General features: G+C 30.8%; 1 protein-coding gene across 5 annotated transcripts; it reads right to left on the bottom strand.

Moving 5' to 3' along the window:
* Positions 1-2,713: 2,713 nt before the first annotated feature.
* Positions 2,714-12,521, bottom strand: LOC145304124 (protein NipSnap-like). 5 transcript variants are annotated; one of them, XR_013873990.1, is made up of 11 exons: positions 11,345-12,521; positions 10,633-10,694; positions 10,288-10,380; positions 8,232-8,307; positions 7,257-7,324; positions 6,685-6,730; positions 5,678-5,736; positions 5,016-5,096; positions 4,447-4,512; positions 3,331-4,078; positions 2,714-3,199 (listed from the first exon to the last, which is right to left on the bottom strand). XR_013873990.1 is itself a non-coding variant. In XM_080145882.1 (10 exons), the coding sequence occupies exons 1-10, from the start codon at positions 11,456-11,458 to the stop codon at positions 3,928-3,930; spliced, it is 816 nt and encodes a 271-aa protein (XP_080002008.1). In that variant the 5' UTR covers positions 11,459-12,521; the 3' UTR covers positions 2,714-3,927. The 5 variants fall into 5 exon arrangements, 1 of the variants encoding a protein (XP_080002008.1); XR_013873991.1 differs by having other exon boundaries at positions 2,714-2,835; XR_013873992.1 differs by having other exon boundaries at positions 2,714-3,543; positions 3,737-4,078.
* Between the last annotated feature and the right edge of the window lie 891 nt (positions 12,522-13,412).

The raw sequence follows: 13,412 nt of genomic DNA, 5'->3' as shown, positions 1-13,412 counted from the left end.
ATCCCCTCGGGAAAATTGAAATGCAATTAGTTCGAAATCAAATAAAGCGACAGACTAAGAGATGTTAACACTTAATGACAAGCAGCGCTACTAATACAAAAAAAACAATATCGCATCTGGACTGAAACACCAAAATCTAAAAGAGTAACCTACAAACATAAAACTAATAAATAAAAGCAAAAGTGAACAATAGAGAGGCTGCGCTTCAAGCTAATGTCAATATACTCATGCAGATTTTTTATGCAGGCATAAAAACTAACAATTTACGAGTATGCCTTACTCGTCGAACATCCTATATCCGAAAATACACGAAAGTTGTGTGTCGACTTCCAAGTAAATTTGCAAAAATGACAGAACACCTGGTTATACTAGTTCTAATAACGGGACAAATACCCATAATTGACCAACACAAATAATAAGCTACATATTGAAACTAGCGCGCGCGGCTGCGACCCCATAAATCTGAGGGCTTTAAATTCAACAGGGTACGGATGGAGTGATAAAAAATAGCCTAAATCCATCCTAGGGTCAAGGTAAAGCTTCCATAAAAACAGAACCAAGTCTTGTTCTTAAAATCTAAAGATTTTGTCCTAGGGGGGTGGACCCCCCCCCCCTCCCTCCCGTGGAGTCTACCCACCCACTGAAATGACTAAAATCGTCCCTGAAAAAGAAAATTGGCGCACAAAGGAGGTGCGCGACTTTCCTACACCTTAATACCCCAACTTTAATCTCGTTGACGATTACACGTTTAAAAGAAGTTTAGGTCACACCCGTTCCAGGAAAAAAATACCAATCCAAAACGAATATTTGCAAAGCCCCTAGAGGCTAAATATAGGACGTTGCCACTAGTCAATCGAAAAAAATTTAGTTGCGAGCTATTTCTAGACATCCAAATCTTAAAATAAATTTAAGATTGTCACTTGGTACAGAAAGCTGTACAAGCGATGTCTCGTGCAATAAATTATCTGAAAAATAAATTAGAAAAATGTTAGTAAAGAGCAACCCTTTAAGAAAATGCCGAACATCACATTAGAGTGGGTCGATATAACCCATTTCTCATTAATAATCGTTTTTGCATAGTAGTAGAGGGAAGGGAATGTAAGGTATGACTGTAAAAAAAGTTCGATAAAGCTTTTAGCATCATTAACCCATTTAATCAAGAGCAAGTATAATGAATTTGGATACTCGAGTTGCAAGTTTAAACTTCTCCACAAATAATCAAAATTCGAAATAGTAATTTTATTTAATATTTATTAATTATTGTCTTATTCCTTAAGATCCCCGACATGTTATGCAAGATTTTCAGTAACAAAGTGAGCAGAAAGTTTGAGTTTAAAAGCTATCCTTATATGGATTCAGACTTCTCTTTATTAGCTTTCGAATCCGTTAAATACTCTATTGACCAATCCATTCATCCTAATTTGAGACTTGTAAAAATCTAACTATTTTGTGATTTCACGAAAAATCGAATATCATTGAGAAATAATAAAATCGACCCACCCTACACCTCGACAACAGCTTAGCAACTGTACGATTTCCAGAATCTACATTTCTAAAAGAGCCCAATCAACCGTCGACACAAGATCCAATGTGCCCCTACTTGAAATCAAATTTGTGGTCTAATTGACAGAAACATCGATTATTAAAATTGGTCAGGTGTTAACGAAATTAACTGCCATTTATAGGCATTTTTATGTTGAAAATTTTATTTACACAATATAATAGAAAATCTTTATTATCATCAATATTAGATTAGTTTATATCTTACCTCTATCTTGAATGTTAACTAGATAAAATAAAAAATTAACATATAAATCCCAATACTACAGAATATCTTACCATCGAGCTATGAGGGGGCGACTACGTCTACAAGACAGCTAAAATAAAATTATTCACTATTTTCTATTTTTTTTGTCAACATCTCTTGGGAGGCTACAAACTTCATCACTTTGTTATTGTATATATTAAAATACTATATTTTTATTTTTAACATTCGGTTCATCTAATTTCACAACAATTCAGAATTCACTTTGGATATTGGTGGATTTTTACACCTTCAGATTTATTCAGCTTCAGGATCTTGGTTCTCGCACATTTTCTTTTTATGGCTTCAATCAACAAATTAAGAGAAATGAAGTATTAAGGAATATAATCTTTGCACACAAAAAAGAAACAACCATAATTGGTATAAAAATTAGCTTAATATTTTTAAGGGAGTGTTTTTGTTTTTTAAAACGGGATGTTGGAAACCAAAATTCTCCATTTCTACAAAATAAAAAATGTAATCCAAATATTTAAAATCTTAATACTGTAACAGGCTTAACATAATCTTTTAAAACCTATTTCAGTACAAAATATTTCAAATTTTAGAGAACATTTTTTCTCATCAACCAGATACTTTAGAGGACAGCTGTTTGATATGTTGGCTCTTTATCTCCAAGTTGCTTCCCATGTGCGTTGGATGTTTTTATTTCCTGCTGAAATCAAAGATGAGGATGCCTTGCCTACTCAAGTCTACATAGAATTTTAAATGTATAAAGGTAAAATTATTTTGAGAATTACGGAATTCAGGGGGAAGCTGAAATATTTATAGGAAAACGGATTTTAAACAAAGGAAAATCTTAATTTTAGGATAAATTTTTAAAATGCATCATAGTTGAATAGAATTTATAATTCTGAATTTTACACCAAACCGACCGAAAAAAAAGAAAAATTTGTAATTTTAGAACAAATAATTTAGTTTTTTCTTGATATTGTACAAAAATACAACACTTGAAATCTGCATACAATAAGATAACTATCACATTTAAGTAAACACATATCATACCGGTTAGTCTGTAGACAAAAAATGCATAGAGATAATAATATTTTAGATTAGACATCTTAAGGTTATGTTCAACAATGGATCCATTGAATTTGACATGTAAAAATACAAAAACCAGTCCATATAAGAAAAAATACACCAAAACAAATGATTTCACATAACACCTTAAAATTCCAATTATCAAGACTATCTTTAACATTACTTAATCTGGTTACTGTACTCATAACTAGTAAACTCCATGGGTCCTAGTTACTTAAAATGTCTTTTCCGGATAACTCTATGCCTATTGATCCTTCCCATTCACTCAACTCAAAATCATTTATAACAAAAATAAAATCACCAGGGTATTTCATCGGGTTGTGTTTCGATCACAAACTTAATAAAATAAAAATTTACATTTCTTAGATCCTCAGTGCTTAAAAAATTCCTTAATAGCTTATACAAACTATTATGCTAAAACTTCCAGCACAAAAATTCACTAAAATATAAAAATAAAAACAAATAACCATTGCAGGCTTAACAAATATTGATATGTAAAACTCTAAAATGCATTTATTGAAACTTGTTGGTACATAGAAAATAGAAATAAAATGCAAAGAATTGTGTAAAAATGTATAAATATATAAAAACTTAATCTTTCTGGAAGATGGTTAGACATGAAAAATCAGATAACTTAGATTCTGCAAGAATATTATTGTTTGGATAATGAACACTTTTGACTTGTGTTATTATTAAGAAATAAAGGTTGCAAGGTATAATTGCCAGATTATCACTCAACAAGATTAAAAAAATTATTCCATATTTTTTCGATTTATCCGCCAAATGGCATTTATGACTAAAAAAAAGATTTCTCCAAAACTGTTGACTAATAAATGGAAAGTCATACAATGAAATTTCAGTGTTATTGAAAACCTTTATTGCTTATTACTTAGTGCCTTTTTATTAACTTCTAAAATTGTCTAGTTCTAGAACTGGTGTTTTAATGCTAATCAACGCTACTTATTTTTAAAAATTGCAAACATTTGCAATTTAAGATCTAGATAACTGTAATTGAAACGATTTAATATTCAGATGTTTTTTTAGAATATGATTAAAATATTGGATTATTTAGTAGGGCTGAATGGCAGGGGCTCTGCTATCTGAGTATTCATCTGTGTGACGAGGGGGACGGTGTTGGCGACGACCTCATTCCACTCCGGATGCTCCCAGGTGCCCTCGCGACACGACTTCCGGTCAGCCAGACTTTCATAGCACCTGCACGCAGCAAAATCACTATTTTTTGGTGTATTGCACTAAAGATAACGAAGTCTTACCCAATTCTTTTAATTTATAGCTTTAAATTAAAAAAACATAAGTTTTATCAGGTAATACCCCTTTAATCACAAGTGAATAATCACCACCTCCCCCCTTTTCTTGTAACTTGCTTCAGTCACTGCGGGAGATGTAACCCATAGGGCTCTCTTGTACCTAATCTAACATAATCTAACCAGCATGTATGTACGTTTACTGAACAGTTAATAACATTAGGAGGTTGGTATTCCAATGGCAATTAAAGGGTTATTACCAGATTAACATTAATAAACATACAATAAATTTTTTAAATGCGAAATAAAAATAATTACCAAATATGGTAGATGGTATGTAGTTGGCCTAATTGGGTAAATAATCCAGCATAAGGCACATCTTTCCTACAACACAAAATCTTTCTTATTATTTCATAGATTTTAAAAATTGACATTGGGAGATTTAAAAGATTACATTAGAAGATTTTTTAAATGAATTTTTTTTAGCAACCTTAAAGAGCACTTATAAACATTTATTATTCGTAGATGTATAGAAAGGCTATAATTCTTTAAGATTTATTTTTTATGAAATTAAATGCTTTCAAGGAATCAAGAGTAAAAAAGTGTTCTGATGACCTCAGAAAACTGATGAAAAAAAAGAGAAAATAAGCAGGCATCCAAAGGGAAAATGGCCAATAAATTAATATACATACCTAATGATGCTATACAAAATTACCCATTCTTTAGATTACAATTAGAGGATGAAACGTTGAAACAAAAAAAAAACAAACCATCAAAATTCAATAAAAATCCCCAAAATTGTAGAGCTAACGAAAAAGAAAAATGTATTTGGGACTTAACAGCCCAATGTCCCTTCCCTCTCTGGAAAATAAGTCTTGTCATAATACCTGACAGCTGTACGATGTTTGATTCCTTTGGCCCAATAATTGCTCCAATCATAAAGAGAACCAGGGGTTAGCTTGTAAGATCTAATACAAACAATAGCTTTATAAAAAGAAGCAAAGATCTAATACAAACAATAGCTTTATAAAAAGAAGCAAACAGGTTTATTTAAAACTTCTTTTTTAAATATTGATCATTTCGTCAACTTTAAGAATAATTTAAAAAATGAAATCTTACCATATAAAAGTAACAGAGTCTAAACTTTAATTAAATTAAATTATTTTACTTTCTAAGTGTGTTTTCACTTCCGCATATTAATATAACCGCCATTTTAAACTCGAAATACAAAAAAATTGAGAAAAAATAAACGTTTCTGAAGTAACATGTCCGGAAGTAAATGCACACCCTTTAATATCATATTTCAATAATAAGCACTGATATTACAATCAGTTTTATACATATTTTTTTAACATATGAGAATTAAATGCAGAAAATTCTAGTTTAACAAGTGTAGAACATAATGTATGTCAAAATTTGCAGTATTAATTTTGACATTAAGTCTTTAAAAATGTCTATTAACAACGATCCGATTATATTTCTCAATAGACGTAAGGACATGATTAATTTACAGAGTAGCTACGCTACTGAAGTAAAAGTAAAGCCAGACCTGATATCATAAACATGATCACCAATTCTTTCATCAGGACTTGGCCAGAAGGAAAAATTCTAAAATTAATTTTTACACATTTAGAAGCAAATCTTGTATATAATCAGGGTCGTTATACATATTGTCAGTGGGATAAAACGTATGGTGCTTTCACCCCAATGTACCAAGTAACCTATATAACCTTGCCTACAGTAATAAACTAAACAAAAAAAATTAGCCCTCCAAAATAAGGGTGGTTAGGGCTTAACAGAGTAGCAAAAGCCCCAAAAAGGAAGATAGCGCCAGCGCAGCGTAAAAAAAAATCCCAACATATAATAATGCTTCCTATAATTAATAAATCAAGTAGGTACTATTTTCAAAGTCAAATAAGAAGCTATAATTTTAGCTACTTTTAAAATAAATAAATAATTTAAATTAACAAAGGGAGAGGTCATTTTCTAGTAAATCCCGTAAAGGTGTGTGTTATAAGGCCTAAAAATAGTAGTAGAACGATAAGGTGCTCTAGATATATGTATTCTCTATTGAATAGAACAATAGGGAAATTTTTTTTTTTTTTTTGATAACCGTACCTGGATTATCTAAAAAAAATACGAAATTTCTATCAAACGCTTTGTTTGGCTCAAACTGACAAAAATTAAAAAAAATATAATTATAATAATAATGTTTTCTATAGGTACAAGGTAAAGGTTAAGAACAATCTATACCATTAAACAAAGGAAGAAGTCATTCTTTACAGGTTGATTTATTATAATTATATTTTTTTTTATTTGTGTCAGTTTGAGCCAAACAAAGCGTTTGATAGAAATTTCAGATATTCCAGGTACGGTTATCAAAAAAAAAAAAAAAATTTCTTCCCTATTGTTCTATTCAATAGGAAATACAAATATATAGAGCACCTTATCGTCCTACTACTATTTTTAGGCCTTATAACACACACCTTTACGGGATTTACTAGAAAATGACCTCTCCCTCTTTAAGCGAATAATAATAAAACTATTTAGTAATACCTTTGTAAGCTCGATTTTCTTAGAAGTTATGAAGGGAAAGCCAGATCTACAAAATTAAATTACATTTTTACTTTGTATTTTAGTTGTTTTAATGAATATACAACATTATATACATTCACTCCTGCACATTTTATCAAATTTTAGGCAATTTTGAATTATTTTAGATAAACTTATTTATAATTTCCCTTACATTTATATTGGATTTAAGTTTTTGTGTCGAGTGTTTATGTGTCATATTTGGAATAATGCAGGCCCTGTTGTTTTGATTCAACGTGTTGATGAAAGAAAGACCTTAGGGGGTTGGACCCAGCTTATACCAATAACGAACTTAATTCGGGAAAAAAATCACGAGACCTATAAATGGTTTTCAGCTGTCGTTTGGGGGCAACACATCGTAAAATTGACGACCTCTCCAATTGCCCCAGAAATATTATTTTAGATTTATTACATTTGTTGGTTATACCTTATACCTGGGTTGGGCCGGTCACTTTGCCATTGGCAGCCTTTATTTAGTTATCAAAAACTCTTTAATTTCGTCTTCATCCCAAAAGTCTATTACTTAAATAATGTACCTATCTAAGTTGAGATATTGTTGATTATTCTTAACTGCAGCACGAGTGCTGTCAATATCATTCCAGCCCTGTCAAAAAAAGTTTAGTTTATTTTACAAAAAAATGTAAAAACTTCATAAAATGACAACAGTATTTTTAAAAATAAATACTAAGTAGCTTGTAAGTTTAACACTCATTCATAACTAGTCCCTTTAAAAAATATTATCCAATGGAAAATTGGCATAATTAGGCAAAATTTAACTCCTAAGATAATACAACAACTGGCCATAAGAATGAGTATTAACGCTAAAATAAACTTTTAATGAAATAACAGTTGAATATTATACAGTAAAATGAACAATTTTGAATAAATGTTGCCACAAAATATAATTTAAAAAACATACTATACGTCATTTAATTTTAGTTTGGTTTATGTTGAGCCGTTACTAAAACAAGGATGACAACATCCATAAAAGCGAAGCACTGAAACGGTAGGACAAACGGACATTAACACTTGTATAGTATCTGAACTGAAATATCGGAACATAAATGTATAAATGTCGAACCAAAATTGTAGGTAAATTTGTTGAAAAACTGCTTAAAAACAGGATACTGTTTATGGACATACTTACATTTTTTGACTTAATTATAGAGTTGCTTCGCTTATAATGTTGTTCATTGTTGTCCCAGGAATCAATATACCATAAATCAGATCAAACGGATAATTAAAACACTTGAAAATTTGTTGTTAAAAAAGTAGAAAAATCAACATGTTTAAAATGGACGTACGGACATTCTGGTAATGATTATAGAGTTGCTACGCTTTCTAAATCGTACCCAACTACTACAGGAATCATCATGCAAAGTTTGAAATCGATAGGACAATTCTAACATGCCTAAATTAACGAATAAAAGCTATCTATCTCGGACGTACGGACGGACCGACCCTAATTATAGAAAAGCTTTGCTTTTAAAAAGAGTAAGAAAAATGCTTACGTCATATCTAAAGAGATGTACAGCTGTGAAAAGTTCGCCACCAGTAACAATGTTCCAACTGGCTTTGTGTTCGGCTCTAAATATAATATTACTTTTATGACAGGTGTCCCAATTAAGTAATATGGGGGGGGGGGGGGGAATGCAACCATCTCGTAATCAATGATTAAATGGCACTTAGAATTCGAATTTTGATCTGAAATTTTTCATGAGTAATCCTTGGTAGGTCTTTTTCCCTAAATCGAACAAAAAGTTGGAAAAGTAAGCGCTGGCGGCTCAGCCGTTTAGCCGGGTTTATTATTGCCCATTTTCAGGGCAAATTCATCATTAATTACGTAAGAATCAGCTTTTTAAAACACACTTGGTTTAATTCATGTTAAATGATAGCAATAACTATTTTTTAAATTTTTAGCACCAACAGCTACCGGCTAGAACCGTTTGATAAGGTTTTTGAGCAACAAAAAGTATTGTGGAGATAGGTTTTGTGACTAATTTGCTCTTTAGATAGCCAAAAAATGGCAAAACGGCTGAGCCGTCAGCCGTGCAGTAATCCATCTAGAAATATGCTCAGACCTAAATATTATAATCCTTAAAGGGCAGGTATCCCAAATTAATAAGGATAAGGATTTTATTCTATAGTCATTACTTAAAAGTTAATGGAAAGCATATTTTTTATTTATGTCAGGTGTCTCCAATGAAGTAACATTTGACCCCACAGAAAAGTCTTGTAAATTAAATTTTTTTTATAAAGTAGCTATTGAGACAAAGCGACTTTTAAAAAGTTGAATTTCGAACAAGAATAATAAACATCTAAAAGTAGCAATGCGAAGTAAATGAAGATAAAAAGGGTGCTTGACGGACAGAAGGATATAGTAGCTATGCTAAGTGATCATAATATTTACACAAAATATCAGCAGTTTTTCTTTGAAAACTAACACAAATCTTGTAATACTTAAAAAGAAATACAATTTAGGAATGTCCACACACACCAAATAATAGTGCATCCCGAGGTTAAAAAGAAAGCAGTGAATAAATTGAACAAACTTAACACTTTCGTTCCCATGACAATAATTGAAATTTTTGAATAACTAAGAATATTTATGTTCATGAGCAATACAACAAACAATAAAATATTTTTGGATCAAAAAAGAAAACTAAGTAGCGGGTTACGTCGTATTTTCACAGTTGCCTTTAATAGGTTATTCTACGTTAGGTTAGGTAAATTTTAATGACGGTCCCGTAAGGCTAGAAATAAGAGAAAAGCTACATTGACAAAAACCCGCACCTTTGTTTTCATTCCATGATCCTATTTTTTACATGGTAAGACAAGAAACAAAGTTTTACTTTATTGTCAAAATATTGGATATACTTGGCGTTTGTCCTAATGTCCCAGCCATTTAAAACTATTGCTAATCAAACATTACTGAAGTAGGACATAAATACATTTAACATAGAGTAGCTTCACTGACATATTGGTACTATTATTTCACTTTATAGAGAAAATTACTTAAATAAACTGTTATTGAAAAGTATTCAGCAACTTCTTATCTTTTGACAAGTGTCTTATCACAAGCTTGTATTATGATAAGACTTTTGCATTATTCACCTTTTGTCAATTTTATTAACTAAGATATTTAAATTCGACATATATGGAGACTCGTAATTCAATAGTTACAATGGGAGGTTTGCGATTGCAAAATCCGCAGATTTATGCAGACAAACTAAGATATTTTAACATAAGTCCAATTCGGCGATAAAAATACGGTAGGTTTTCCTCATAGTGCCATGTGGAACATAGAACCCCCCCCCCCCCCCCCACTAAATTCTAGTAAATTGAAATACATTAGATCAGATTATATTAGTTACTATTAGCTTAGAAGGGTTAAGGCACCGAAGAAATAGGTCCCCCAGTCGTAGGGTTAGGCATTACAAGACACAAACAAATGCATATGATCTACTTTGAATTTGGATATCATATAAAAAATCTACGAACATCTTGTAAAGTTAAACATAATATGACAACAAATCATAATATATAAAATAAAATGTTTCTACCTACTTGATGTCAGGAGAAGAATTTATACAGCTAATCAAATCTTCTTTTTGATTTAAATAACTTTGCCAGTCTTTAGGTACTACTCGTTCAGAGACTGTTAGTTAGAACAGCGATTATTTTAGGTTTCACAAATAAAGGAAAAGGGTAGTTACCATGAAGAAAATTGAAATGTTTGATTACTTTACATTAGGTAGGTATTTATATTTTGAAAATACAGAATTAGTTTATGGACGTAATAACCAACATAGTCATGACCACAAACTTTGTACAAATTAATGAACGTTTCAACTAAATATTAAGGAAATACTTTAGGCTAATGCTAATACGTTGCTAAAATATCGCTTTCCTATTTCATAAACAGAATTGTCTTTTGAAATTAATGTAGAGTGTCCCGCACTCCTTTCTTTCTCCTTAATACAAAAAGAAGCTTTTAATGCAAAGTTTATTAAAAGATTTAATCAGAAGATTACTTAATTACAAGATTTTTGAGCTGAGGTAGGTACTAAGTTGTAAAAATTAATTCCGGGTACGGTGGAGCGGAATTTGTTTTGCTTAAAATAAATTGTGCTTACCCTCAAACGATTAACCCTTCCCCCCTCCCTATTTATCAAATAATTTAAATATAATGGTTGGGAAGGGTTATCCGATGATTAACTTGCGGGGGCCCTAACCTGACTTAAGATATAATCTAACTGAAGAAAAACTACCACCCACCCATAATTTACAATTAATTTCAAACGAGGTAGAGTAGGGGGGGGGGGGGGGGGGGGGTTCTTTGCCGGATCGTGTACTTTCAATTCTATGTCAATTTTATTAAATAGAACTAACAACACTAACAAATGAATCGTGGAAAGAAAACAAAGTTTCGGGTTTTGTCGCATTTTCACAGTAGCTTTTCTCCTATTTTTGCTCTAACCCTGCGAGGCAATCATTAACAATTACCTAACTTAATATAACCTTTCAAAAGATATCGTGAAAATGCGACTAAACCAGCAAATTCGTTTTCTTTCCATGACCTAAGCTATCTCTTCCCATCATTCACATAAGAAATATCTCTTACCTTTGAGAAAAACCATGCTGGCAATTTTGTAGATGTTGAAATATTTCTGCTAGCTGCTGCAGAAGTAGAATATTTACATATTAATAAAGGTCTGCCTATTAGTCTACACGACATTATTCTGAAAAACAAAATCTTTAGAAAAAGATTTCTAAACTAAGCATTATGACAAAAGGTAGGTAAGTTCCAAGAAGGGTATTTAATGTCATATATTTTGATGGGATTGTTTTTAAAAATATCCAATTATATCACTATAGATGTCATAAAGAGATATAGTAGGTACACAGTATCATTCTGTCCACATTCAGTCGTCACTTAAACGACTATATAATTCTCTGAATAGGAACTACAGGCAGGTTACGAAAAGGGGACATAGATAAGCTACTTGATAAATATAATCCCCCAAAAAATACCACACCTTTATAACAAAAAAATAGAAGCTTCTCATTAATGTTAAATTTGAGCAATATTTTCATGTTCATTTATTACGTTAGTTGGAGTAATGAACATTATAATTAATTTTCAATTCAAATGGGTTTTATTGAAAGTCCTTAAGAAATTTTGACTACAAATAGAAAAAACGCCACCTAGTTAGCTAAAACTCAATATAAAGCTTATTTATTGAATAGCTGAAAAAAACGAGGAAATATCAAAACTTTACAAATATATGAACCTGATGGAATATAGCTGATGGCGTTCACAGTGATTTACCAGGAGAAAGGGGGTGGAGTAGAGGGAGAAAATCTTGCATTAGGGGCGAATTAGAAACCCCTCTAACGCACGCCACTGTTTTAGACTATAAAAAAAGGACTTGCTAAATTTTAAAGCATCACGGTCTGTTTTTTTTAGTGAAATAATTACTTGTACAACTGTAATAAAGAATATGAAATTTTAAAAAGTGATGAAATTTGGTAAAATCATCATGATTCAAGCATTGTATCATCAAAAACGTTTACATCGACAATTTCTTAAGTTTTATATGAAAAACACAAATAAATATCATTTATTTCAAACATATTTACAATATATATAAATCAGTTAATAAATATTCACTTGTTTCAACATTTTATCGACAGAATAACACACATTAGCCATCATAAACTAAATTAAATAAGAACAAAAGAATATTTTTTTTACAAAAGAACGCCATGACAAGTACGCAGCACGGGTTATTAAAATAGAATGTGGTTAGCTGTCGCAGCTTGGCCTAGCCAGCCCTACACCTTTCACTTTACATGGTTGTCAAAACTCAATATTATTTACATAATTTTAAAATTTTAAAACTTTTTTTTATAATTTTCAAATACGTAGGTATAAATTTTCTTTTATAAAAAGTAGGTTTAAATTTTTTATTTTTATAGAAGTGTTGATATATTTTTGGCAACCCTATACAAAACGCGCAATCGCAAAAGAAAGAGTCGGGTCCTTAAAAATCAATTTGTTTATATAAAACTTTTAAGGGAATAAAAACATAATGATTTTAAAATGTTGAATATTCCCTTAATCTACATGAATTTTTACGAATTTAATTTTTTTTAAGCAGCTTATAATATTTTAAGATCAAACTTTTGAAATATTTCAATTTACTGCCAAAGCATGACGAATCAGATAAATAATATTTTCTTTATAAAATATCGGATTTTCCAAGAAAAAGGTTAAAGAATTAAAATTAATTAAAATTGATTAGTTTTCATTTTTTGTAAATTATTTTTATAATTTTGGTATCTAATAATTACATTTGGCTACAAAATTTAGTTGGCCGTGCAAGCTGTTGAAATTCAGCTGTCATTAACAATAGTGTCGACATCTCGCGGCTTAATATTGCAACATTTAAAACTATAAAATTCTAAGAATCACGAAACCTTATATTATATTATTGGGTATCATTTTGTTTGAAGCAAATTATAAAAGAAGTCAGGCTTTTTGTGAATTTTATTACATTTATCATGAATGTAAAAACGAAGCTCTTCTATAAATAGGTTCGGTCCGTTCGTACGCACGTTAATAATGTGTTGATTTTTAACTTTTTTGACAACAACTTTTTGTATGATATAATTATCCTATGCATCTA

The sequence above is a fragment of the Acartia tonsa genome, chromosome 13 (assembly GCF_053477335.1).
Source record: "Acartia tonsa isolate MP-2025a chromosome 13, ASM5347733v1, whole genome shotgun sequence".
NCBI classification, from domain to species: domain Eukaryota; kingdom Metazoa; phylum Arthropoda; class Copepoda; order Calanoida; family Acartiidae; genus Acartia; species Acartia tonsa.
This window is presented reverse-complemented; position numbering and strand designations above follow the sequence as displayed.